This window comes from Lentinula edodes (assembly GCF_021015755.1).
Source record: "Lentinula edodes strain Le(Bin) 0899 ss11 chromosome Unknown C8R40scaffold_62, whole genome shotgun sequence".
NCBI classification, from domain to species: domain Eukaryota; kingdom Fungi; phylum Basidiomycota; class Agaricomycetes; order Agaricales; family Omphalotaceae; genus Lentinula; species Lentinula edodes.
Window position 1 is genome coordinate 121233 of NW_025764368.1, and position 23294 is coordinate 144526.

Below are 23294 nucleotides of genomic sequence, written 5' to 3' on the forward strand. Positions count from 1 at the left end.
ATAATCTAGTCTGCGAGAAACAACGATGTAATACTGTACAGTTCAGGGGCAAGGAAGGAGGCGGAAGCCGATAGAAAGAGAAGATGGGTCAGGTGGATCAGTAATAGATAGATCAGTAATCAATGGAGATTGACAGCGATGGGATGATGTATTGTACAAGTAAAGGCGTCGAGACGGTGAGAAAGGGAAAATGATAGGGGCTGCGTACTTTATGACACCTTGAAGTTGCAAGCTGATGTAAAAATTACCGGTCCCTTTGAGGGCTTTTTGATCAATGGCTCGGGGGTAACAGCTGAGGTTTGAGTCGCTTTCTTGGGTTGCGGTATAACCTGGTTCGTCTGAGGCAGAAATACTGAGGTGGGAAGCACTTGTGCAGGTACGTTCAAAGAAAGAGAGGCCTGTGTTGAAACCGGAACCGGGATTTGCATGGGAGAAGCTGCTGCTGGTAGTGTTTCAGAAAGAAAGCAGTCATTGAAGTGTTCAAGGGATTCGAAAGAATGACATACTCAAGGAAGTGCGAGAGCTTGACTGGCGTGCTGTCAGCTGGTAGGGATGGTAACGGTTGAGACCATGGCTGCGAGCAGGAGTACCATACTGGATATGGATACCAGGACCGTGAGCTTGAGGAGGGTTATAGACATCTGGATCATGAACACCAGCACCATAAAACCCAGCACCGTAAACGCCAGATGGACTGTAAATTCCAGGTGGACCGTAAAGCCCAGGACCATAAGCCCCGGGTAGACCGTAAAGCCCAGCACCATAAACACTAGGTAGACCGTAAAGCCCAGCACCATAGACACCAGACCAATTATTGAAAATGCTCTGGGGACCATTGTAAATGCCAGGAGCAGTCACGTCGTGAACGTGAGGAGCAGCGGTGTCGTAAACGCCAGGAGCAGTCACGTCGTAAATGCCAGGAGCAGCAGCGTCGTAAATGCCAGGAGCAGCGGCGTCATAAACGCCAGGAGCAGGAGTGTTGTATGCGCCAGGAGCAGGAGCAGGAGCATTGCAAATTTGAGCAGCAGTGGCATTGTAAATACCGGGAGAAGGACCGTTTCCAACACCAGGAGGAGGTCCATTGAAAATGCGGCCCGAAAGACCATCGTAGATACCAGGAGGACTAGGGTGTGTGCTGGGAGAGAAAATGCCTGAAGAATTATAGGTGCTGGAAGGGACTGAGAGTGGGATACCAGAAGGACAATCAACGCTGGAAGGGGACACAAAGCTGTGGCCACCTAAAGCATCATGAATACCAAATAAAGAACCTTCGACGCTTAACGCAGTATCTGCTTATTTGCCTCAGAATTATAGATGTTAAGAAGCTTGAACTCGACACTCTGATGCTTACCGTTCACTAATGAGTTCGTCTGTACAGCGTGGACTTGTGCGTCGCAATCTGGTAAGCGTATTAAATATGCATCTGGATCATAGATTTTAATCTTACCTTGTTTGGACACTGCAACCTCAGAAACCACCGCAATCTCGTTTCCGAGGTTGTGGTCTCCAGCACTGGGCTCAAGAGAGTCTTGAGCTTTCATCGCAACATTGAAGTCTGAAGCAGGTTGCAAAATGTTTGAATGGGCTCCTCCGCAAGCCGCCTGGAGTATGAGATTATAATAGTCATTTTGACTACAGTCAGTAAAGTCCATAATCAGGACTCCGTGTATCGAAAGAGAAAGAAGAGAAGAAATGAATGATGAAGCACGTTGGCCTGTTATTAGTATTCGCCTGAATGCATATGTATTTCAGTACATCAAAGAAGTTGACGGTTAACTTTAGCTATTAGTGATGTTAGATCTGATACCTAAATGCTTTTCTGAACTTCCTGTCCAGTACTTCATTGGTCTTCAAATAATAAGGGTATTGTTTTTAATTATATCAAGCTGTATGGAAATGTCTTTGAAACCAAAGAGAGATGAGGATAATTAAAAGAGATCTCAATGTTATGTCGGTTCCTGTGCGGAGACGGCAATTGACAATCATTATCGGAAATAGCCTTTTACATAAGAAGTCCACAACATCCACAACGTCCACAACTATGCAAATTTTGTCCTTAGCTCAGATTTGGATTTGGGTATTTCTACATTTCATATCACTGACAGTTGCTCCAGATGTTGCTACAAGCTTGAATACTTCTCCAGCCTCTACAAGTCTTTTGGATGCATTTCGAGCTCACTATGCTCAATTTGAGGCAGTTGTTACTCAAGTTCATATGGAACCAACAGATCCTTTTTTGTTGCAGCTCCTTGGAGAGGATTTGAATCAATTTGCTCAGCTTTCACATGAGGTAAAACCATGATTCTCTTCTCATTACATTATTGATGCAATGCTACTATCAAAATGCAGCAATATTCGAACCAGAGGAAGCTCAAGTCCTGCAGAGCAGTCTCCAGGTGATGATATTAGATATCCGAGCTCTATATGAACAGCGTATAGAAGCATCACACTCGGGGAGACCTGAGGTTGTATTCACTGAATACACTGGATGCCCTGGACGGCCACGTACAGTAATCAATCCAGACTTTCTTCACTTTGCCTACCATCACCGTACAACAACAGGACTTAGTCATTTTCTTGATGTGCCTCGTTCAACCGTTCGGCGTTGTCTTTTAGAACATGGTATCGCTTCTCCAGGAACCAATCCATTCGCCTCAACTGAATCTTCCATGAGGGTCGATAGCACTGTCCATTCAAGGGATACAGATGAGCTGCTTGACCCTGAAGCTCCACTGCCAGTGCAGTTACCAGACGACATACATGCGGAAGTAGCTGCAATACCATCCACGTCTTTATCTGGTTACATCTCTAATATCTCAGACGAGCAACTAGACTCCTTGATAGGACGTTTGCGCATCCACTTTCACCGAGCAGGCATTAGAATGCTTGATGGAATGCTTCGCCGCCTTAATGTTATGGTTCCATATGAGCATATTCGTCAGTCTCTTATCCGTATTGACCCTATTTACCGCATTTTTGACCGGATTCGAATTCGTCGTTGAGGATATTCTGTTCCGGGACCAAATTCATTGTGGCACCATGATGGTCATCATCGTGAGTTTTTGCATGCTTTCCAAACATTCAGAGTAACCATATCACATATGTATTCTAGGCCTCATACGTTGGGGTATTATTATTCATGGTTTCATAGATGGGTATTCAAGGCTCATCACAGGACTGCGGGCCAGTAATAATAATCATGGACAAACTGTTCTGTCGCTTTTCTTGACAGCAGCAGAGAAATATCGACTTCCTTCACGATTTTGCGGAGACCACGGTGTTGAGAACATTTGGGTGGCAGCATTCATGGAACATGCCCGGGGAAATGGGCGTGGCTCATATATTTGGGGAAGGTATGTTATTGCATTCAAGATGAGTTGATGCTAATATTATTCTTAATTAGATCTGTTCACAATGTTCGAATTGAACATTTGTGGGTTGACGTTAGCCATTATTGCAGTCAGACGTGGCATGATATGTTTACCCTTCTCGAAATTCATCATGGACTCCAGGCTTCCAATTCAAACCACATATGGCTACTTCAGCATCTTTTCCTTCCAATGATCAATGAGCAACTTACCTTCTGGGCCGAATCCTGGAATAGTCATCGAATTTCACAGCGGCGTGGCCCAGCCCGCAGCCCAGAAGATATGTTTGTATTTGACTCTCTGGTTAATGGGGTGCGGGGCGATGATCTTGACCAATTCACGATGACAGATGAAGAGCTTGAAGTATTCGGGGTAGATTGGGAAGGATTACAAGATGAGACATTATTGCGAAATCTGCGCATGCACTATTCTCATGAAGGATCAGGCTCCTGGCTTGGCCGTCGAGGTCCCCCTCCAGACCTCAATGAGGTGGCTGTCAGTCCACCATCAGCCCTTCTTACTCAAGAACAAGTTATATTCCTAAACCAACAGCTTCAGCATCATATTCGCTTACCTCGTGAACAGGAAGTCATACAGCTTTGGATTGATGCCCTTGTAATTGCAAAGACAATGTATCCAGACGCTTTTTAGTATAGATTGCCAATTCACAGAAAGAGAAAAAATTCTGTTCAAATCTTAATGCATGTGATGCTTTTGCGGACAAACGTCAATTTTATCTCAAAACCTTGTAGCAAATCCGAAGTTTTAAGTAGTTGTGAACTCGCTCTAATATTCCGCTCAAATAATTCAGCATAACTAACATACCATGTGACTGCGAACAAGCTATATCAGGCATATCGCCGGTCACATGATATATCAGTTTGAAATTTCGTCAAGCGGAACTTTGTCTCTTTCCGGTGTGTACTTGCAGTCTAGAAAAGCATCATAGATAGAAACTGACATAGAAAACAAGCATATACAATGAATAAGTACTTTAGAAGTTGTTGGTCGGCACAGGTATATAGTTGTTAAGAGAGTCATAAGGCATCGGTCACCACTTGGGAAGCAGTTGAATTGATTTACAGAAGCCTTGGACAAGGCTCTTTGAAGGCAGTAGAAATCTCCGGAGCGACAGAACTCTGGTTCCTTGAAGGCAGAGCAGTATGTTTTTCAAGGCAGAGGCCCAGCTGCGTCAAGGCAGATATCCAATCACTACATGGTTGAAGCAACCTGAAGGTACACACAGTTCCAAACCGAGTTTTATAAGGTAGAACGCTTCAAATCCAATTTACATATCATCGATTTGGCATATCAATGATAGAGCCCCTCACATTCTGAGTAGGTAGAATGCAGAGGCAGAGACATTGATAGAAACTAAGGCACGGAGCTGAGTAAACAAGCGGAAACACACAATATTGCACGAAAACTGGTTTCATAGTTTAATCTATGTGTTTTAATCAGTATGTGTATGGATGGGTATACTCTCGAGCTCACCTCAGTTGGTAATGGAACAACTGAGGGAGCTCGGAGGTCTCTGTCGTGCGTGATCTACTTAGAACTGTATAGTTTATGGTAAGCACGGCGTATACGTGTAACGGTGTTTTGTATGGTCAAAGCAGTTGTAGCAAGGTATACGTACGCGTACGGAGTTGGTCCAACACAGGCAAACCTCATCTACTAACGTTGAGCACTTCACAGTGCTCCTCACATTCTACATCGAGCTCGTTTGAGCGAATACTATAATTTAACTATCCTATGTATATACAGAAGGAAGGATCTCCGGTTCGACCGCGGTCCGGCTCTCAACCAATCAACGTTCACGTTCAGCGCTAGCAGCTCTCGAAACTTCAATAGCTTCTACTATTTCGTTTTTCATGACGCCTGTATACGCTATTGCTACTATGCCACTGCTACTATGTCCTTGAGAGGAGTGCACGCAGTGCGCATTCAACGTGTAATTTTCGCATTGCCACTGACAATATTGACTACTTAGTGAGTCTTGGTCACATGGCCAGCATACTTATTCTGAACGTGTTCTGATTAATCGTCGGTCATTTAGCAGTTATTGTTTATCATTTCGAGGCAATGCATTAGTATACAGTGAGACGCATAAAGAACATAATCTCATCCTGCTGATACAAAGTCCGATTAGATTCATATATCAGAACATGAGTTTTACGGTGGTGGATTTCAATCACACCATAATAACAATGACTTCCTTGTGGGCAGTATCCATATTCATTGCCCTAGACCTCCATCGAAACACAAGACGTCAGGCATACCAAAATTTCACTGACAATCGGCCTAGGGATGCAGTGTCGTAATCAACAACATGGTGTCCTCGTGTACACCCTCTTCTCCTTATAACCCAGCGTTCTACTGGAAGGTCGTTAACTTTATCTGTTTCGTCTTCTTCCATCGACCTTGAAGTCTAAAACTGCTCTCTGCAATCAATAACCAAATCCTTGGCATGACTGACTTCCCTGCTCTCCGAATTTCCTTTTATTTCGCTTCGGTGAGGACTTACCTTCTCGCTTTTCCAGAGAAAACATTGCTTACTGTCATCCCTAACCCATATAGGCACTTTTTTCTGTCGTTCTACTTGGGCTTACGGCGGCGAGGATCCACTACACTACACACATACCTCTTGGTGATCCGTTGAACAGCGGAAAGGACTTCTTTGGTGAGTACAATGTTCAGAGAACACGCGTCCACCAGAACGGCTCTCATGCCCTGATTTTTCATTGCAGATCCTATCGTTGCGGAACTCCTAGCAACGTCCATACTCGCAATTTTGTGGGCATGGTTCATGTGAGTGCTTACCAATCCCCAAGTACCATCTGAATACAGACCCCGCTGATGATCCTCGTTTCTAGCATCCACTGTATCCACAGACGATATGAGAATCGTTTCATCAGCACGTTCCGGGGAGAGCTCATCGGCCTCTTCATCCTCTGGGTGATGTATCTGGTCGGCGCAGCGATTGCTACCGTAAGTGACGTCTTGACCTCCCTTACTTCCGTCTCATATATTTTCAATCTAACACTCTCCATCCTTTTATGCAGACCTTTTGGGGAAAGCTAGGCTGGTGTCAGATGTTCCTACCATGCCGTGTTCTCACCGCTCTCGTTGCCTTTGCATGGATCAATTTCATCATAATGACGTTCATCCTCTTCATCGACATTGCTTTCGTCGTTGCGAATGGAGGATTCAGGGAACCTCTGCATGGTCGTTGGGATCCGAGAGCGAGTCATTATGGAAACAGCAACTTCCGCACGTCCATGTCGACTCGTTAAATTTCGATATGTTCTAACTTGGTGTTGTGTGTTTTTTTTGGCTTGTTGTAATTAACAGAATGGTCGTGGTCCGGCAAGACGAAGAAGACGACTAAGCGATCGAGGTTCTGGTGGTAGAGCCACGTAGTCATTTGCAAAAAGGAGGATCTATGGAAACCGAACAGTATATATTGAACAAGCTCTCCTACTACGTATTTATCAAATTGACAAGTATCCGTACAATTGCATAACTTGTATAACTTCTTATCTTCACTCAGCCTCCTGAGCTTTTATCCATAGCCCTCCCTAGACGAACCAACATATAAGCACTAGATTCTGCATTCAAAAAAGAGGACAGAATAAACGTACACCAGAATACATCGTCAAAGTCATTTTCGGGAAAAACTTGTCAATTCCCTTCCTGCCCGAGAACGATTTCCACTCAGACGGTACTTGAAATTCTGGGAGACATAACTCCGGAAAATGAGTGAAGGATGTGAAGTTCTGGATGAGACGAACGAGGAAGAAGGACATCTCGTTGTAGGCGAACTGTATTGGCAGTAGATTTAATGATACAAGTCAAGAAGGGAGCGTTAGTTGGGAATATTCGCACCTGTTGCCCTAAGCAAATACGTGGACCTGCATTGAACGCAAGGAAAATAAAAGGTCTTGGAGTTAGATACTTCTTGAGTCGTTCATCGAGGAAGCGGTCGGGATCGAAGACTTCGGCTACGTTCAACGACAGCGGTGTGGTGTCATGAGTAATATCTGTGACCTCCATGAATCTACGTACCGTCCGGTCCCCAAAGGTCTTTCCGGCGGTGCATCATGAAGACGGACCAAGGGACTCTACGATTCCATTTATTAATGGAAACTGAGGTAGCATTATTCGACGTACATTGCGCCTGCTGGGATGTAGATAGGCGGTTGCGTGGGATCAGGCGACGGCCACGTCGTAGCATGGGTACATTCTCGGACGTTGAAGGGGCTAGTCCAAGAAATGGAATGAATGATCGAAAAGAAGTCAGGTACTGCACTCACACGACAGGGTACAATCTCAAAGTTTCTGGGAAAACTATTTAGTAGCTGGTCCGTCATTAATTCAGTCTTGGTACACACCATTTATCACTGCTCTCAGGAACTTCATGTCACGTATGTCATCGTATGTAGGCCTCTGCGACGGTCCAACCTTCTCAAAGATCTCTTTCCTCAAACGATCCATGGTCTCTGGATACATTGAGAGGAAATAGATGACGAACGTGAGGGTTGCCGCTGTAGTATCCCTTCCAGCAATCAAAATGTTGAGCCTATATAACGAAACCTGAATCCCTGCTTATGAATTTGAAAATTTCGACGGACGTTTCATCCTTGAGAACAACGGGGTCTTTAGGATTCGTAGTGAGAATCTGAATTCTGAGCGGAGTAATTTCAGCGTACCTTCCGTCTGCTTGACCAGATGATCTAATAACGTCTCATTATCATCAATATCCGCAGCCAAGCCCGACAATTGTCCAAGCTCTTTTTGGCTCCTCATCTTGGCTACCGCTTCATCCACTATAGGTTGGATAAACGCATTTATTACCTTCATCGGCTCTTTTGTCCTGTCCTTGTGGATCTCCAGCACGGGCCAAATCATACTAAATCGTTCTCGTGAACTGACAGCTTCTTGTGCTTCGAGGAATGCATTACTAAAGTCGCGAGCCAAGGAAAACGCTGAAGCATTCGGTGAAAGTAAAGTACTCGATGAAACGGAATTGGGCATGACAGAACCAGACACGACGGTAGGGGCAACATTGTGAGGATATGGGAGACCTGCTGCAAGGCTATTGACACATGAACCGAATAAGAATTCTGTGGCTGAATCGAGTGTGAACCGGCCAATCAAGTCCTGATACAAGAATGGTTAATAACTCGACACTAGAAGGGGAACGACGACAAAACACACTTGGAAGTCCACCGCATACCCTGCTTGAAAACGGGTTTTCATGAGTGATATAGCAGAATCAGCATGGCGATCAAATATGTCAAAATGGGTAATTTTGTCACGGCTAAAGAAAGGTCGAGTCATGGAGCGATGGAATCTAAAGGCTTTCTCTTAAGTAGTAAATTCTGCGGTGTGGCTTCGAACGTACTTCCACATATCACCGTCCGAATTGAAGACACCCGCTCCTAGCACTGCAGACATGTTTCGTTGAAATCTTCTGCCTGCGGGAGGACGTACGGTCGTTTTACGAGAGAGATGACGAACAGATAAACCTTACCTTTCGCATAATTGTTGAAATCCGTCGCAAGTATCAACTGAATATGTTCTGGCTGGCAGGTGAACACCATGTTTTCCCACAAAATATTCATGTTGAACACAGGTCCCTCGTCTTTCATGATATCGATTAGTCCATCCGCTAAACAATGTCATGAATTTCACGAGCTCGACACGACAAAAAGTGTACCAGGGTAGCCTTTGTAGTAATTGTTCATCATCATCTTGAGCAAATCAAGATTTGCAAACCATTTCCCTTTTACTCTCGGTGCAATTCGAGCTCCAATTGCAGCGGCGTCGCGCTTCTGTCTCCAATCTCTCAGGAGAATTCTGCATGTGATTAGAGCAGGCAAGCTGAGTACAGAGATTATCACAAAGATCCAGGTTGGGAGAACAATATTAGTATGTGTCTCGAGAAAGCGTCGCACAGCTACGACGCCAACGGTGAAGAAAGCAGGAAATGCTAACGCCCGAGTGATGTATATGATTCCAGGAGTGAGGAAGGTCATCTTCGAAGAAACAAAGATCGAAATCCAGTTCTTATAAAATTGGTGAACACATGAACTTCCCACAGGTCTTCCCGTCACCGGAGCCCGCTTAGTATTCAAGAATTAATCATGGAAGCTGCGTAGTTGAATGAGAGGGTACAGATGATGAGAGAGAACCTCAAGGAGCTAGTGGGCAGCGTATGTATAGGTGAACATTCCAAATACCTCCAGAGCTCTCGCTAAAAGCAAAATGACACGTGGCCCGGAGCGGTGCGATTCCGGAAAGACTCATGTTGTATATGTCAGGCTTCAGCAGTTCAAGATGGCTACGAATTTTAAGAAATTCAGAGCAGCCGAAGGACAATTTGAATCTGATTCAATGAATCAATTTTCACAAACCCTGCAATCTCTTTCAACTCGCTAGATAGGGAACATCCTTCTGTCAGACAGAGAGACGTAGTGACACAGGTTCGCACTCCCGACATGCGCAAGAATATATCAATGCACTCACTGGTAAATTTTATCTATCTTTTTGTTACAGCAACCAACTACGACGATGTGAAAGCGAAGTATTACCGGCTAGTAGTATTACTTCGTTTTCAATGTTCATAGTAGAGTTGTGGAACCGGAAGTAAACAACCACAGCTATTGTCACCTCCCCCGAAGTCAGATTACCCGCGGATATAGGTTGTATGGAGGTGTGCCAGCACCGACAAAGAAACTTAAGAGTTTCAAAGCGAGCACTAGTACAGGCCAATGTGCTGTCCTTGGGATTGGAGAGGGCCAAAGAAAGAGCCAGACGAATGAGCTCGAGTATTTAGCAATATTCCTTGCCAGCTTGAAGGGCAGAAAACAAGAACTACTACATAGTGATTATGGGGCGACTGCGGACGAGCTGTAAGGCTGAGGTACTGTTGGAAATTTGAATGTTCCGGGCTGTACATTTGCTGTAGGATACGGTGGTTTACGCTAGGAAATTTGAGGATCACTGGATGTCGAGAGTAGTGTTTTTACGATTTTTTTTCACAATTTTGAGCAGTTCCACCAGTGTTGAGTGAAAAAGAAGATAACAGCAGCAACTGTAAGAGGCTCAAGACTCGATGAAAAAAGGCCCGAGATGTGGTGGAGTAGGCAGAACGTATTAGTCGGTCCTGAGATCTGAGACTTGAGCTGACTTTGAGTTAAAGAGTTCTTCCGAAACTTCGCTAGTTCTTCAAAGGGCAACTCAGGTATATGGGGGTGAGCCCATTTAGCTGCAGATAGTACTAAGTTCCACCGGGTCTGATAAGACTCTAGTAGTTTGTGGAGGAAAGTGGAGGATCTCTGTATCGAAACAAGTTTTATCGGATCTAACGGTGACGCGTCGGATGCGTCGGAAAATCACATCACGTGTCGACATCGACTTTCTTCTTGATTCATTATTCAATGATTAGCCCGACGATCAAGCTTCAAGCTTCAAGTTCTTCCCTGGTTCTTCCTCAAAGTCAAGTTGACGAAGTACTGCACAGTGTTTGGTTCACGCTTTCATTTCCAGCATGCGGCCGCTCGCGACAGAATCACGAATACATACTGAAAACTCTGGATGCCTTTAGCTGCCACAAAACCGGAAATTCACGCTCCGATTTGCTACCACTCACTAAGCGTCGCTTATCTTCACTCAAAGTCTGAGGTGTGCAGCTCTTTCATGATGGAAGCAAATGAAGAACGCGAATGCAATGAGTTTTCTCTGCTTTTCCGGGATGTTTTGAACGTGTTTTATAATCCTACGAAAAAAAAAAGTTTATGGAAGCAGCTGGAGGCAGTACTTGGCAGTAAGTACCTTTGTTCCATCGGTGAGTGGTTAATCGCTGCTTGATCCTATTCGTCCGAATTCTATTCTCTGATCGCGCCGCCAAGGATCCATCAAGTCCATCAAGGTACAAACTGTCCCTACTTAGATTGTGAGGTTCACATTCTCCTCCTTCTCAACATATCTATAAAGGGCCTTCGAGTTGATGGATATGCTGTGCCCTCTAAATGTTCTCCAAAGGACCTGTACTCGCTCTAGTACTTCTCGTTCGTTCGAGTTCAGGGTACAGACAGCCTTACGAATACCTTGAAGCTCTCGATGTCTTTGGAGCTGCGTATGTATTCTGTCTTTTCTACACAAACCTTGATTACATCTTTTCCGTAGATTTTCCAACCCAGCAGGGGTTTTTAACGGATCAACTCCTTCCCCACTCTCTTCAGACGTAGTTGGTCGCATCGATGTTATCACGACATTTGTTGGTCAGGATCTCAACGCTGAATTCCTCTTCGGTCTTTTTTACCAAGACACACTGTTGGATACTACAACACAGCTGATTGGAATTCCTTCTGGCATGACGATACAATCTGCCGTCGTCGAGCCTCCAGTTGTCGCCGTCAGCTATATCAGCGATATGGCCTTCCCCACAGTCAACCTGAGCATCCCTCTCCAGATCGATATGTTCATGGCCTTCGACGATGATAGCATGAAGGTTGTCTCGTATGACGCCATTCTTCGTCGAATAGACGAACTTATGGCCTATACCGCCCCGTACTTGGCGCCTCAAATCGCGGAGGAATTGAACAGTACATCTACGAACGTCACCGAACTGATACAACTCAAGACTGCCGCCGATGTTTGTGCGGTCTCGAGTCTATATTGCACTGGAGAATTTCAGCAATATGATTCACAGGACGCTTGCTTGACGTTCATGGAAGCGTTACCTTTCGGCGAATCATGGCAAGGAGGAATGAACACTGGCTGGTGTCGGTACATCCACAAGAGTATGTTTTGTTTTGGCTCCTTCCATTTTTCATGGGCTTACCGTAGTGACTTGTCCGATGTTTTTTAGATCTGGTGCAGTTCCGGCCTGACGTTCACTGTCCTCACATCGGTCCAACTGGGGGCGATATGTGTAGAGATCGTAACTACCTAGAAGTCACAAGTACTGTTCCCTTCAACCAAACCCTGCTTTCGTACAATTCCAGCTACAATGCTGCTGATATGAAAGGCATATCGGAAAACGGTGTTCAGCAACTGGTCAAAGTCCAGACTCAAGCAATCACAATGACTACTGTCGCCTTTGTAAGTTCATTCCACGATATTTAAGCAAATCTATCGCTGATATTCTCTCGCAGTACCCTGTTCCCACAGTTCTTTACACGCTCGTCTTGTACATGATGGCGAAATTCACCGAATTCATACTGAGCCGGTTCTCCGTTCAATATGATGAAATGTCGTTTGAGAACAAGCGAAATACCGTCACCTATGTCCTCGACACATTCGTCACTTTTGCCGTTCTTATCCTCCAACTCGTCGCCTCCCCAATCCTCGCGAGCAAGTTCACATTCGACAATGTAAACATGCTCAAAGCAGGTACACTATTGATATCGGGGTTATACATCTTCGAACTCACTTATCGCCCGTCTATGCGATGGCCGTTGCTTATCCACCATTTTTGCACGATCTTTGCAATTGTGTTGTTGCTAAGCGTGTTGGCATACACTGGTCATCCGCAGATTGTTGCGGCGGGTGAAATATGGCTGTTTCAGGCTACGACGGAGCAGAGTGTTTTCATAGGCTTGTTCATGTGTAAGGGTTATCTATCTTTCTATGTTTCGTGTTGGAAACTTATCTCTTCCCGTCGGCTTTTTTGCAGACCGCCTGCGTTTCCCTCTCCGATGGACTCGAGATATGCTCCGATTCGGCGCCGTCCAATCATTGTGAATTTTGTTTTCCTTTCTTCCACTTTTTTTGGTCTCTTAGAATGTTGTGTTCAGCATCTTCAAGCTTGCCTTTGCGGCTTATCTTCTTGCATTCTGGGCTCAAAAGCTCGCGCAATTCCACACCTCATCCAAGGATATCGCGCTGTCCGTAATGCTTGTCACCATTATCGTGCTCCTGATGTGTACTCAAATGTGTGTTTCGTTCCGCTCTTTTCTCTCCCGGTTTCGGATTTACTGACGTCCATGTTCGCTCTCTTTTGTATTTAAAACAGCTACGGTGCATGGGCTGTCTGGTGTCTCTCCGAAAAAGTCAACAAATCAATGCAATTTTTACGGCAACGGCAGCGCGCGGATTCGAATGTGACTGTCAATGCAGTGTCGCCCGCGGACGAGAAGGGTAAATCCGTGGACGAGGAGGAAGTTTAAGTCGTTGAAGACGACCCTTTCACACTCCCTCCACCGCTTTTTTATATCTAATCCGGCACACTCATCCAATTTACATCCTTTCCTCGGTCTGGTACTTATTCGAGGAGCCCCGCGTGACGATTATACGCACAAACTCGCAAGATCCCTGTGGACGCGGTCATGATTCGACACAAACTCTGGCAGACTTTTCGTGGCCCCCTTCGTTCGGCTTTTTCCAGTGGAGAGTCGGGAGGTCTTCAAATTCGCATCATTGAGGAGTTGCATGTAGACAATTATATATATGCAATGCTTTCTGTATTTTATAAGTCATACTTATATCCATGTACTACATAATATAGGTAACAAGCTGGAACTATTTAAGGAACTACATATGCATATGTACTTTAAAAAAGTATGACCACTGTTTGCTATCAGCAGTGGTTAACGGGATTGCCTTTGCTATCTGAGGTTCAGCTGAGTCTCACTTTGTACGTGCGACCATTCAAGTTGTTGAAGACTACTACTAGGCATGGGGATTTCATGCACGAATTACTGGCTAGTAATTACGAGTTTATATTATTACGCTGAGGAGGGGAGGAAGAAGAATTCTTAATCCAGTTTGCCAGAATGGTCAACAAGAAGTTCGATCATTCTAAGTCATGGGCTCTCGAATGTAACTCCCCCGTGGTTCCCACCTTTGCTTCGAGTTTTGCGACAAAGTAAAAAAGGTAAAAAGGTGAAAAAGAAGCGTCACCTGTGCGATTCGAACACACGCGGGCAAAGCCCAACCGCTCACGTTAGCCCTGGGTCGAAAATCCCATGCGAAAACTAGCAGGCGATCCCGTTAACCACTCCGGCAAAGTGACTTGGAAAACAATGCTGGTACTTAATTCACAGTTTGTAAGTGCAGAAGACCAACAAAATTTTTCTTTTCGAGATTAGATATCACACTGAGTATGGGCAGCCCCGCCAAAGTTTCCGTGCGCTGACTAAGCGGGCGCTTAGTCTCTGGTTCCGAAATCAGTCGCGCTGAACCTTTGCCTCCAGATTCCTTCGCTTTATGAGGGATCGGAATTCATTAAAGTACTAATTATGCATCTATTGTATATAAAAATTATTCGAGTCAATAATATGGCTTTATCTATAATAATCCTCCTCTGAATCATAGCTGTCCGAGTTAAATCCATCCAATTCCTCTACAGTAACATCTGGGATTTCCTCCTCGTCACTTAACGTGCCTTCTACAGGCTGCCCCATGCATCGAGAAGCATTCGCATCAGCATACTTCTCAATTGCAGATCTGAGAAGTCTCCTCTTCTCCTCGCGCTTACCCCAAGTGCTCTCAGTTTGCGGAACAGCATCTTTGACACCATGCTGCTTATGCCATTTGAGTTGCATGGTGATCTCGGAAACAGGTAAATAACCTGAGGTACCCTGTGTTCTCGAGGCACGATAGTCGAGTTCTGTGAGGGTTAGAATAGGCTTAACAGCATCAACGGCTCTTACAGCTGCTTGCCGCTTTTCCTTTCGTTCTGTGTCCTTTTCAGTCCGTTTTTCTGCTACTTCCTGACGATATTGTGCCATCTGAATGTGCTCTCGACGATTCGCGCCTGATGCATCTTGAGTACGTGTGATTTTTCGGAGCCATTGGCGCATTGCTGGACTGAGAGTGTGAAGGTATGAGGAGGTTTGGTTGAATTTGTACATTTGTCGGGCATTATACTGGACAAGAGACAGGGTGGGATTCGCGCGACTGGTTTGTCTATAGGTTCCAAAAGCACCTTCATTCAGATCATTAGTTTTCTCCATCCAGGCGCGCTCAATTTGCTCAGGTGTGGCTCGTGAAAGCGCACCACCCTCCTCAAATTCTGACATGAACCGGAGCCAGGACTCCTTGGCTTTTTTGAGGAAGTGTATCAAAAGGCTTTGAATCTGTGGGAGCTGCTGTGATGCATGTCTTTGCGCTGCATAGAACGCGTCCGGCCGCTCCCAGCCATGTCCATCCAAAGATCCATGAGTTTCTGACGCGTCTGGGCCAAGCAGACGCTCTGGCTCCTTTATTAACGCGTCAATATGTTCGATAACGCGACGATGGAGGTCACCAAGCTCCAGAACATTGTTCGCCTTCGCTTGTGGACCTCGGATTTCTCGCATGTATGGGACACTAATAGCCAACCAATACAATGTAATAACACAGAATTCCTGACGCGTCGCGGGATCATTTAAGCCATCCAGAACATTCTGTTCCATATGATTCAACTTCCCGGAGCCCTTATTATGTTGAACGTACGTCAAAAACTCAATGAACAAGTCCATGTGAGTGATTATCAAGGCGCAAGCTTCTGCGTGCGACTGAAATCGCGTGTTACTCGTATCTGGGAAAGCTAGGTTGAAACCCAGCTTCTGGTCGAAGTAAAACCGCAACGTGTCTTGTTGACCTCGTTTCCTGTCCTTGTGCCGAAAAATTGCACCTGCAAGACTTGCGACCTTGATAGCTCCTCGCTCACTACGTGCTGTAGCGCGTTCTGCAGCTTCAGTACCTGCAGCTTTCCGAATAGCGGCCGCATTGTCACGATTTGGGAGGAGAATCGGTGGATGGAGATCAGGGTGTTTATTCCAGTATTCATCCAAGCCGACACATCCTCCCTTGAAAGCATTCATTTCTTTGTGCATGCAACAGCCTGCCCAAAGGATTAAATCAACTTCGGCCTTCTCCTCCTCTGACAGCTTCTGGAATTCGGCTTCCCCAATATCACAGATAATCTGTCTTCTCATCTCATCAATCCGGCGTGTACGTTCCTTGGTAGTCAACACATCCCAAGCAGCTGGACCCCCTGCCTTTTGTACGAGAACCTGCGAGCCTTGGAAAATAAGACACGCGTACTCATTATCCGTGAGCCGTTTGACAGCACTTTCACCTCGAACCTCACGCTCCAACTGTTTCTTCCATTTCTTCAACAGCTCGAAGAGTTTTTTTTGGTCAGCGGCGTGGTCCGAATGGAACCCAGTAACAAGATTCCAAAAAATACGCGCATCGTCTTCCACGATCAGACCGCTCCGATATGCAAGGTGAAATAGATCTTCGGCAGTCTCGATCCAGCCCTCTAACTGTGTCTCGCTAGTATGATTTAGAGCCATCTTCAAACCGAGGAAGAACTGGAGCTTTTTGTTGGGTGTAATCACTGTGGCGAACTTCGATTCGTAGGTTTCATTCTTGTGAGTTGTCCCATCTCCGCTCAGCGTAATGCCTGTATATGTTCAACTACCATTGATATAATATCTTTTACAATAGAAAATACCTTTTGCGTCCTTCAAGGCTTCGATAATTTGCAATTTTGACGCGTTTCCACCCTCCTTTGTGATCCGTCCAACACTTCTACGTGAGACATCTCCCTCAACTTGGACTCCAAACACCCCTGCAATCCGCTTGAACACGCGGGTCACCTTGTTCGCAGGAACGGCATCCATGGCTACCAGATCAAGGAAAACATCTCGCGCTTCATCTGGAATGATGCCACTGGAGTCCTTGAGGAAGAAGGTTCGTTCGTCATCAGCTTTAGTGTTGTATGTACGCGCAACACGGTTGGTAGCAGTGACAAGCCGGCTTGGTATACGTGAAATTTTTGCTTTCAGTGCATGGATCTGGCGTTGGTAGTCCTTGAGCCTCTTCTGTAACCTCGCTTCGATGTCTTCCATCACTATCTTCTGCCGCCTAGTTTCTTGTTCAAGCACCTCGATTCTCTCATCCCTTTCTTCTACAACTTTTCTCAGTTTCTGCCCTGTGTCCTTCAGCTCATTCTCCCTCTCTCTCAAAGCCTTATTTAAGCCTTCTGCCTTTTCCCTTGATTTATGTGTCTCTTTATGCCAATATTTTGCCTTTTTTCGGAAATTATCAGTTTGACTTTTTAGGACATCAGCACGATTCTTCTGCTTCTGGGAAGCATCAGAGGGCCCTGGCCTGTTGAAACCATCGTTTTCCTTGTCATCATCAGCATCGGAAGTATCTTCGGGAGGGCTTTGGTTGGGACCAAGCATAAACTGCCTCGTGAGTCTAGCGGCAGCAGTGTGCTCCTGGCGATCCTTTTTCGAAGAACGTTTGCGCTTTCCAAACGTCACACTAGGACGACGGTCAACCACATTAGGCATGCACAGGTCTTTGGATCTTGGAGAATGTGTCAAAGGTGTAATAAGGACGCGACGAGGACACGATGAGGACGCGACAAGGACGCGACAAGAAGACTTCGCTTAGTAGAAATACAGATTATGTAAGATTAAACTCATTCCGAGGGGGATGCTCGGAATGGTGGTTCGCACTATGGGATCTCTCTAAAAACCATCGGGATTAGTGTATCTCACATATATGATTGATGTTAACAGAAAACTTGCAAATATTTTGGGTATCTTTGAGATGATACATGTAAGATTATTCAGTATTCAGTGGAAATTATGAATTGTTTTCTGTTTACATTAATGTAATCTACAATCTAAACCATCTGAGCACCATGAACCAGGGTGTTGTGTATTTCAATATCTCAAACGAAAGCAGCGCGAAAGATTCGTTTAACAGGTGCCGTGCTGATCTATCCGAGAATTTCGTTCTCACGGCTCAAGTGGCAGGGAGTTGCCCATACTCATAAACAAAGTCGAAATGGCACAACATGTGACTAACACATGCGCCACATTGAAATAAATCCGGACCGAGTCAACCGGCATTTCACTGGCTCTTAATCGAGTTAATACAAAGATATAATATTACTCCCTGCCCGTGGTCTACCGGAATACAAATAAAGGCGGTTGTGAGCACGACTTTGCTTGGGTTGTTGTGCATAGCACTTACAGCGGCATACCTCAGCTGTTAGTTGTTCAACTTCGTCGGGAAAGAGCGGTAGCTTGTAGCAAAATCTCCTTCCATTTGCTATAGAATGTGTTGGTGACGACAATTTCACACCCATAATGTACGTGATTTTATGCAGCTCAGCGGTTCTCACCCCCCCCTTCTCCCCCTTCTGGCACAAGTCCGGCTGTTATGTCCAGGTTGTCCACAGGATGTACATGTGGGGTGTTGCCGACTCGTACCAGCAACCTGTTCATGCAGAAATCGCTGGAGAATAGGGTTTCCACGGACATGCGGAGAGTTCGACCATTGGACATCTTGAAATGGAGACATTGGTGAAAGAGTCGGGGGATACGGTGAGGGTTCTCGCGGAAGAATTGGGCTCTGAGCCCGAGCTGGCGTTCGAACGTCGTTGCGTGTAGAGCTCCGGCGAGTGGACTCCATTTGCGATTGAAGCTCTCGGGCAGCTCCATCCTGGATAGCGACGTCTCGGTTCAGAGGAGGAAGAACAGGTCGGAAAGCTTGAACGTAGACACCGCTGCGCATTTGATTTGTGTTGAGTAAACGGTCATTGGGGTTGTAGTGGTGTGTGCGAGGCAGACGCTTCTGCGTCGTCTCACGTTCTTCACGAACAAGGCGAAACTCGGAAAGATCGCAGCCATTCGCTTGGCAGCGGTGCTGTGTATTGACTGGACATAATATGTTCTATGAATGTGTTTAGATATTTATGAATGAATCGAGAGGAAGAGAAGCCTAACCTCAGCTTTGATCAAAGTCCAGTGCCCTGGCTGAAGGCGATGGAGCTTATAGGTGTCATCAACAGGGCCCAGCACCCATAGCTTCAAAAGAACAGCCACTTCTGTGCCAGGTAACGCCTGCAGTATTTCATGCACTTCTCCAATGCAAAGGGGTTGAATCTGTTGCTGATCATGAGGTTTGACCACCACAAATTGTCCCACGGAATAGCATTCAAGTGAGAGGGATATGGCCTGTTCGTAGAGATGGAACAGTCTATTTTCGGCGCCGTGGATAGCAATCGGGACCTTTTCCATGGCTAGCACCTTCGAAGAAGGCTGATCCAATTTGGCTAATTTAGTATATACACCGCGTCCTAAGTACGTGGATATTCAGGAGGTGCTGGATCAGAAATGTTGGGGGGACATACCTGGGCGAGGTTTTTCTTCCTCCATTACATGGAGTCCGTATGCACGCGCAACAGGGCTTTGCGATTTTCCCAGACTGGTCCACGCAAGCTTGAGGGGAAGAGGACCCGCACAGACCCAATGCTTGGGGTCATCACTGCATGACAAGTAATTTGACGGGGATAAACTGCTTTTGGAGGTTTCAGAGGGGTTGAAGAAGACTCCTCCGTGGAGAAGATGTCGAATGCGACTGCATTGCGCAAAGCCCCGACCTATGTCCCGGGATGGAGCCTGGTGGTTGCTGTGAACACTGTGATCACGGATAATGGCATTAAATGACTCGAAGCCTTCTGTTGCATAGAGGATTGCAGGCCCGAAACGACGAATATGCATGGGTAAGTGTTTGATGATGTGAAATTTCGGTTTGTTGAACCATCGCGGAGTCCAATTGGCGGCGCAATCAAGGAAGCGGTCGACAGCAAGCTCAAGAGTTGCCTGCAAATCGAATTCAGACCTAGAACATCATAAGCAGTGAAGTGAAAACCAACCAGATATTCATCTAAATGATTAATTACGGGCTGCCAGACAAGTGGAATGAGTGCACTGAGCGAAAGCCAGGCTTCAAAACATTCTTTTGGAACAAGGTCGTAAAGGACAAAAGGGGCAACTTGGGCAATAGCTCGAAAGTCTCGGCCAGTGAGAGATCGCGCATACTTGACCAGCGTCTCGCCCGCCAGTGGAGCAAGACCCATTGACGAGACATCAACTGAAGCCAGTCGATTAGTCAAAATTTCTTTCTGAGGGTCACTGAGGCGAGCAATGGCATCTCGCCAATAGTATTTAACAAACCCAAGAAGAATGACATGCAGGATCTCCACTGGTGTATCTCGATGAGGGTCCAGTCCTTGAGAAGGTTTATTTGCACAAAAATTCATATCATTGAGCAAGCAACACACACCTTTGATTCTCCATACAGGGCTAAAGACATTTGGCTCAGATGGAATGTTTTCTGCCACAAAATTGTCGACAAGTCTTTGTTTCTGAGAAGCGGAGGTATTTCCAGGTATCTTTGCCACAAAAGAAACTATCTGCTGATTGAATCTCTCGAGAAATGTGTCTTTAACACCTGTCTGAGTAACGATTTTTTTGGACTGAGTCTTGCCATTATATTTCTGGGAAGCAATAAATATACTGCGGAGTGTTTGGGTTGTATTCTCCGGGGATCGTGTCTCATTCATCTGAAATGTCTTGTCAGCGAACCACAGGAAGTAAAGCTGCCATGGAAGTTTACCCCAACAAACCGCTTTGCTCTGGCAATAAGCTCTTGCATAGTTTCTTTGCGACGACCACGTTTCTTAGTACCCTCGTCACCTGTATTGGAGAGATCTGACTGAACTGAGACATCATCGGAAACAGGCCCAGGAGCTGGAACAGCTGTCTCGTCTTCTGCATCCCGTCCCTTCACAAAGCAACAACGACAGAAGAACTTGCCGGCAAGGCCAACATGGCACGCAAACTCACTTTGCATGGGGTTGTCACCCAGCATTGCCAAAACTACCGGTATTATTAGCACCATGGCCTGACGCTGAATATCCCACACCCATATACCCTCCAGCTGACCTTGTCTATGGGGTGGTTTGGGTCAGTAAGTGGTGCAACAATTGTTGGCAGCATTTATTAGACATACTCAAGCTGTTTCGTGATCCCATCCAGCATCTCCAATGGAGGCGCTAGGTTGGATGTGCAAAGAAAATGAACATTGCTTTCCTGATGAGCATATTCCCGAGGAAGACCAGCGGCGGTAAAGAGAAAGGAGTTATGTTTGTTCCATTTCTTCGAGACATTCCCAGATGTGTCATCGCAATACAGCCACATTGCGAAGTTCAAAACTTCATGGCCCTGGGCTAAGACTCTCCAGCGGTTTGCAAACCCATGCTCGGCAGAAGTAAGTGTCCAAGGCTGAATGCCTTGGTTTTCGTTCGAGTTGGTGGTATATACTCCTGTGGGTAGCCATAAGCTAATTAAAGAACAAGGTTCGAGCCAAATGTTACAGCACCTAATATGTTGCGAGGGTCAGGTATTCCATCCAAGTCATAAGATTCAACCAGATATGGGAACGAGCTGAGAAGACAAGAAACGGGAAATTGAATAGTCTGATGTTGGTGAACAACAAAGCCGCATCCACTGAACGTTGAACAAATTTCGACGCTCCAAGCTAAACCAAAAAATTGCTGCTCTGGACCTCCCGGAAGCCCTCGACTGCATGTGAGCCAACGAAATGGAATTACGTATGTACCGTTATCCAATTTTGCCAGTTCATGTATGAAAAAATCCTGTCCGCCAACACGTACCATAGGCGAGGAAAGGTCGGGATCAAGGGTTCTCCAAGCATCTGCTTGCCAGGCATGCTCTACATGCTGTCCACTGTCTTCGGGATAATGGTGGATGTGTGGGCGAATTTTGGGGTTGCCCATTTCCTATCAGCAACGATGTTTGCACAAAAGTCCTATTTGTGGTTGTACTCTCACCTGACGAATAAGTCCTGCAAGCTGATTGATATAATAAACATGCCCTAGTGGTCCTTTCTGGCGCTCTGTCTTGATCCCACAAAGAGTTTGTAGATATTCACCTACACTCTTTGCAGTGTCAGTTGAAGGTGCGTTATCCACTCCAAATGAGGCAATCCCCCAGAGAATGATGTCCATTTGTGCATCTGAAAATAAAGAACGAGGCAGATGACGAAGCACATCCAGGATACACGTCTACATTTTTGAGTCTCCTGGAACACTTAAACAAAACTGGTGTTCACTAACTTCTTTATCAGACCAGGGGAACCACGCAGGGTTATCAGTTGGCTGACGACGACGAGGTCGCGGAGCACCAAAGTTGGGTAAAATTTCGAGTTCATCAGGGACTAAGCAACAATAAATTGTGGAAGGGATGAGAAGAAATCATTGCACATACCGTCAAGATCCACTTCATCTCGCTCTTGAATCTCTGGCTCCGAATCATCTGATTCACTATCTTCCAGGAGCCAGGCATGTAATTCTTCGGCAAGACGTGCCACACCACGCTGCTCATCTGAAGCTTGTAATTCGGTATCTTCACCCAGGTCGAAATGAAGTGAATAATCAGTAGATTGGCGGGAAGAATCAGGATCACAATTGTGCAGTTCGATGTTATCAAAATCGAAAAATTCCTGAGCTGGGCCCTCTTCAAAAGAGCTTCGGTATGGGGCCTCGGACAACTCTTCGAGAAGCTCTCGTAATGGAGGAGTAACTCGGCGCGAGGTTTCAGGATTGGGGCTGAATGGATTAGGAGAGGTGTAATCCGAATTCTGCTGTCGATATCTAACTGCTTGCTGGTGACTCTGACGCTCTTCATGGCGGTGTACAGCTGTGGAATCTCTCCAAAGCTGATCTTCACAGACTAAACATGTCCACTGCTTGTGGTTGATCCCGCTACCTGCTTGCCAAACTAATTCTACGTTAAGAGAGTTCACTGAAGGAGATAAGAAATACTATACGAACACTCTGGATTCTTGAACGGCTTTGGGAGAACCATTGCATATAGGGGCTTGCAGTAATTCACAGAGGGTCCACTTGAATTTTAGTGGTATAGACGGAGGAGAGTTGTGAACCAAGAGGGACAAAAGATAGATACACGTCTTGATCTAAAAGCTATCCAGCTAAAATCATGAAATCAAATTGGATGAAACTTCTAAAATAATTGGATAAGATAAGATATGCTATGTGGAAGGAAATGTTTGATCAGAGAGCAAATCCAGATATTT

At 45.7% G+C, this 23294-nt stretch overlaps 9 protein-coding genes and 1 non-coding gene across 10 annotated transcripts; 4 read left to right on the plus strand and 6 right to left on the minus strand.

Annotated features, from left to right (window-relative positions):
* Positions 1-480: 480 nt before the first annotated feature.
* Positions 481-1652, minus strand: C8R40DRAFT_1074489 (uncharacterized protein; the record flags this gene model as incomplete). Its single annotated transcript, XM_046226724.1, has 3 exons — positions 481-1151; positions 1352-1399; positions 1448-1652. The coding sequence occupies 3 exons, from the start codon at positions 1650-1652 to the stop codon at positions 481-483; spliced, it is 924 nt and encodes a 307-aa protein (XP_046079975.1).
* Positions 1653-2312: 660 nt separating this feature from the next.
* C8R40DRAFT_1003637 (uncharacterized protein) lies at positions 2313-3234 on the plus strand (the record flags this gene model as incomplete). Its single annotated transcript, XM_046222780.1, has 2 exons — positions 2313-2799; positions 3152-3234. Coding segments are annotated over 2 exons (570 nt in total), but the record flags the coding sequence as incomplete, so codon positions are not given.
* A 72-nt stretch (positions 3235-3306) lies between these two features.
* On the plus strand, positions 3307-4019 carry C8R40DRAFT_1220529 (uncharacterized protein; the record flags this gene model as incomplete). Its single annotated transcript, XM_046233261.1, has 2 exons — positions 3307-3353; positions 3404-4019. The coding sequence occupies 2 exons, from the start codon at positions 3307-3309 to the stop codon at positions 4017-4019; spliced, it is 663 nt and encodes a 220-aa protein (XP_046079977.1).
* Positions 4020-5838: 1819 nt separating this feature from the next.
* Positions 5839-6664, plus strand: C8R40DRAFT_1074491 (uncharacterized protein; the record flags this gene model as incomplete). The annotated part of the gene is made up of 5 exons (XM_046226725.1): positions 5839-5883; positions 5949-6051; positions 6119-6179; positions 6245-6359; positions 6434-6664. 5 exons carry the CDS (start codon positions 5839-5841, stop codon positions 6662-6664), a joined length of 555 nt encoding a protein of 184 aa, XP_046079978.1.
* A 249-nt stretch (positions 6665-6913) lies between these two features.
* On the minus strand, positions 6914-9409 carry C8R40DRAFT_1060879 (cytochrome P450 monooxygenase pc-1; the record flags this gene model as incomplete). The annotated part of the gene is made up of 14 exons (XM_046225384.1): positions 6914-6949; positions 7013-7192; positions 7257-7372; positions 7437-7492; positions 7542-7631; positions 7685-7709; positions 7763-7950; positions 8003-8027; positions 8081-8382; positions 8419-8531; positions 8589-8724; positions 8776-8848; positions 8905-9042; positions 9091-9409. 14 exons carry the CDS (start codon positions 9407-9409, stop codon positions 6914-6916), a joined length of 1797 nt encoding a protein of 598 aa, XP_046079979.1.
* Positions 9410-11284: 1875 nt separating this feature from the next.
* C8R40DRAFT_802589 (uncharacterized protein) lies at positions 11285-13686 on the plus strand. The gene is made up of 8 exons (XM_046236263.1): positions 11285-11304; positions 11370-11511; positions 11562-12178; positions 12247-12479; positions 12533-12986; positions 13054-13117; positions 13175-13312; positions 13393-13686. The coding sequence occupies exons 2-8, from the start codon at positions 11405-11407 to the stop codon at positions 13544-13546; spliced, it is 1767 nt and encodes a 588-aa protein (XP_046079980.1). The 5' UTR covers positions 11285-11304; positions 11370-11404; the 3' UTR covers positions 13547-13686.
* A 587-nt stretch (positions 13687-14273) lies between these two features.
* On the minus strand, positions 14274-14391 carry C8R40DRAFT_t282. Its single transcript has one exon. It is a non-coding gene; the product is annotated as a tRNA-Ser (tRNA).
* Positions 14392-15052: 661 nt separating this feature from the next.
* Positions 15053-17350, minus strand: C8R40DRAFT_1030992 (uncharacterized protein; the record flags this gene model as incomplete). The annotated part of the gene is made up of 2 exons (XM_046223144.1): positions 15053-16773; positions 16825-17350. Coding segments are annotated over 2 exons (2247 nt in total), but the record flags the coding sequence as incomplete, so codon positions are not given.
* Positions 17351-18869: 1519 nt separating this feature from the next.
* On the minus strand, positions 18870-19064 carry C8R40DRAFT_1025733 (uncharacterized protein; the record flags this gene model as incomplete). Its single annotated transcript, XM_046223074.1, has 1 exon — positions 18870-19064. A coding segment is annotated over one exon (195 nt), but the record flags the coding sequence as incomplete, so codon positions are not given.
* Positions 19065-19501: 437 nt separating this feature from the next.
* C8R40DRAFT_1060823 (uncharacterized protein) lies at positions 19502-22350 on the minus strand (the record flags this gene model as incomplete). Its single annotated transcript, XM_046225380.1, has 8 exons — positions 19502-19996; positions 20050-20405; positions 20460-20748; positions 20793-21126; positions 21189-21498; positions 21558-21978; positions 22030-22263; positions 22315-22350. Coding segments are annotated over 8 exons (2475 nt in total), but the record flags the coding sequence as incomplete, so codon positions are not given.
* Between the last annotated feature and the right edge of the window lie 944 nt (positions 22351-23294).

Bases quoted from the DNA above. Each gene is read 5' to 3' on its own strand.
- C8R40DRAFT_802589 (XM_046236263.1), top strand. From the start codon at position 11,405: ATGTTCTCCAAAGGACCTGTACTCGCTCTAGTACTTCTCGTTCGTTCG. The intron at 12,480-12,532 runs GTAAGTTCATTC...ATTCTCTCGCAG, and splicing joins CAATGACTACTGTCGCCTTT to TACCCTGTTCCCACAGTTCT. The intron at 12,987-13,053 runs GTAAGGGTTATC...GCTTTTTTGCAG, and splicing joins TTTCATAGGCTTGTTCATGT to ACCGCCTGCGTTTCCCTCTC.